Genomic DNA, 2,620 nt, shown 5'->3' on the forward strand with positions numbered 1-2,620 from the left:
GGGGGGGGGGGGGGGAATTAAGTGAAAGATTCAAGATCAGCATCTGTAAACCAACTTTAAAACAAACTTCCTGGAAGAATTAATGAACATTTTAATTGAAAATGTAGCTTCTGAATGAATTTGAGATGGGGAAACGAGTCTGGCAAAATGATAGTTACTTCAAATTGCACTGTAAAACTATATGCTTGCTTATTCATGCAACACTGCACAGCACCAAACTCAAAAGTTGAACACTTACAAACCGATACTGCTGATAAAACTGTACCTTCTCTTAACAGTCTAAACAAGTTCAAATAATAAGGATTAAGAGGTATAAATCTTAAGTAATTGTATCTATGCATAGGCACAATGCCTCTTCAAGTTATGCAAATTAACATGCATAAAAACAGTAACAATTCCATGAGTTACTAGCAGATACCTTTCAATAAAGATATTTGAAACTTCATAGAAATCTAGACTAAAAAAAAGCAAGACTCATAAAAAAAATAATCAAGTTTTCCCCAATGTGAAAAACTTTCTACTTACTCCCTCTGCACATCATTTGCCTTGGAATGCGTCTGCGAGGTTACAATACGTTGCATGTTTCCTGTCCAACCAAATTTGGAAGCAACAAGGGCACATGGTGTTTCCAACAGCCTCTCTCCAACTTCAGCTTTCATGATCTAGACAAGAAATCTAGTCAACACACACAATGGTACTTTGCTTTGTATTTTGTTAGTAAACCTCAACCAGTCCACAAACCACAAACCCCATGCCTCCAAAACATCCTCTCAGCCTCTTACCTTCTTCAAATGAAAAAATTCTAAGGTGGTGTATCAAGCAAAAGGGTTCCCAGTTACCTGGACATGCATGTGGAAACGGACAAACACATTGGATTGAACACGGAAAAGTCTACACCCATGCAAAAAAACTTACTCCCTGTGAGAGTCATGAGATTTCTGGTGTGCATTTGATATTGCCAGGCGCTCCATGTTGCCTGTCCACCCAAACATGCTTGCAACTAGTGCACATGGCGAGTCTGTTAAACGCTCCGAAACTACTGCCTTTAAAACCTGAGGTTATCAAGATCTATGAAATTAAAATACAATTTCTTAATTTTCCATTCATTTAATTATTTATAACCAAAAACCCCTTAAGTACTTTCTTACAGAATGTATACCTGGGTTGTGTTAAATTAATTTTTCCTGATTCTAATACACACCTAGTGTTCAAGTGAAGGTTTCTGCAAATGCAAATGTATCAAAAGCTAGTAAACACATCCATTCATCTAACCCCATTGATTTTACAGTTAACATTAAGATGTATGTGTATATGCACAGTTAAAGAGACCAAAGCATGAGAAACTACATTCACTTGCAAGAAATCTGACAATATATCAAACCTACATCTGGATTAGTGCCAATACAATAAAAGTCATTTAAGTGAGAACAATGTGACGGAATCCATTTAATACATTTACACCATGCTTTATCCCAAACTGTCTACAGTGACACCTTCTATGGTTAGTACATAAAACAAAACGGCATGTTGAATGAATTGCCTACAACAAGTTTCTCAATATTGCCAACATTCATTAGTTTATTGGTATTTCAGTATATCATTATCAAAATCTGAAAAATCCCAAAAACTTACGTCATCCTTCAGAGCCTCTTCACTAAGCCATTTGGTCAGAGGCTCAAACTGCTTCTTGGTCTCCTCCAAGCGTTCCTTGGCTGCCTCCCCTTCATTGATGGTTAGGCCTTCTTTGGCTACATTCTGGAACTTTTTGCCCTCAAACTCAGGGATGGCATTGATGGCATACTCATCTATGGCCTCCGTAAGGTATAGTACCTCATAACCTTTCTTGAGGAGACGCTCAACAAATGGTGAGTTCTCGACCTGAAATTAAAGTTGTAACTGCACAGTGGAAGAACATGTTTTGATACAAGGATCCCATTCAATTGATACAATCTTCACTTTACAAGGATCCCATTTCAGGTTAATTATTTGTGTACTTTATAGTTTTAATACATACCTTTTCAGGATGCAGCATTTGCACAATCTAAATAAGAAATGTTTTGAACTGAATTTTCATATTCACAATTTGGTTTGATAAGATAGGACATGAAAATATAGATTTCAGTATTGTTTATTTATGAAAATGATTTATGACTGTACACACACTTACACATTGCTTAAAGGAATGTTACACATCACCCACAACTCTTAGTACCTAAACTCATCTGTGAAATACATTCTTCATACCAGTAATGTGAATTTGAACCTAAATAGTAATCGCAAACACACTATACAGCAGTAAAGTACCCAAGTTACAGCTGCCAAAATGTCTGCAGTTACGGTGCTTCCTATTCAGGAAATGAAAAATGAACTTCGTAAATCATTCAGCTTCTAACATACTTAGATGGGCACTAAAGTGAATATTCACCTTCTACATATGGAACACCCAGTACATTGCAAAGATGAACACGCCTTACATTCAACAAATGATGCATGAAAGGGCCAGACATTTAGGTAAAATCCATACCTCATAAATAAACCCATGCCCATGTTCAATTATAAAGTAGAACCAAAGATTTTTGCCAAATTGCAAATAAACCAACTAAAAAAATGGGTTTACAAT

At 36.2% G+C, this 2,620-nt stretch overlaps 2 protein-coding genes across 2 annotated transcripts in view; both read right to left on the reverse strand.

Annotated features, from left to right (window-relative positions):
* Nucleotides 1-2,620, reverse strand: part of LOC119585888 (endoplasmin-like) — a gene marked incomplete in the record, with an annotated part of 50,039 nt that overhangs the window by 34,995 nt on the left and 12,424 nt on the right.
* LOC119585889 (endoplasmin-like) overlaps nt 1-2,620 on the reverse strand; it is a 14,142-nt gene that overhangs the window by 1,080 nt on the left and 10,442 nt on the right. Inside the window, 2 exon segments of the mRNA XM_037934619.1 lie at nt 526-662; nt 1,633-1,878. Coding sequence (XP_037790547.1) covers nt 526-662; nt 1,633-1,878 — 383 coding nt within the window.

The sequence above is a fragment of the Penaeus monodon genome, chromosome 20, assembly GCF_015228065.2.
Source record: "Penaeus monodon isolate SGIC_2016 chromosome 20, NSTDA_Pmon_1, whole genome shotgun sequence".
Classification (NCBI taxonomy): domain Eukaryota; kingdom Metazoa; phylum Arthropoda; class Malacostraca; order Decapoda; family Penaeidae; genus Penaeus; species Penaeus monodon.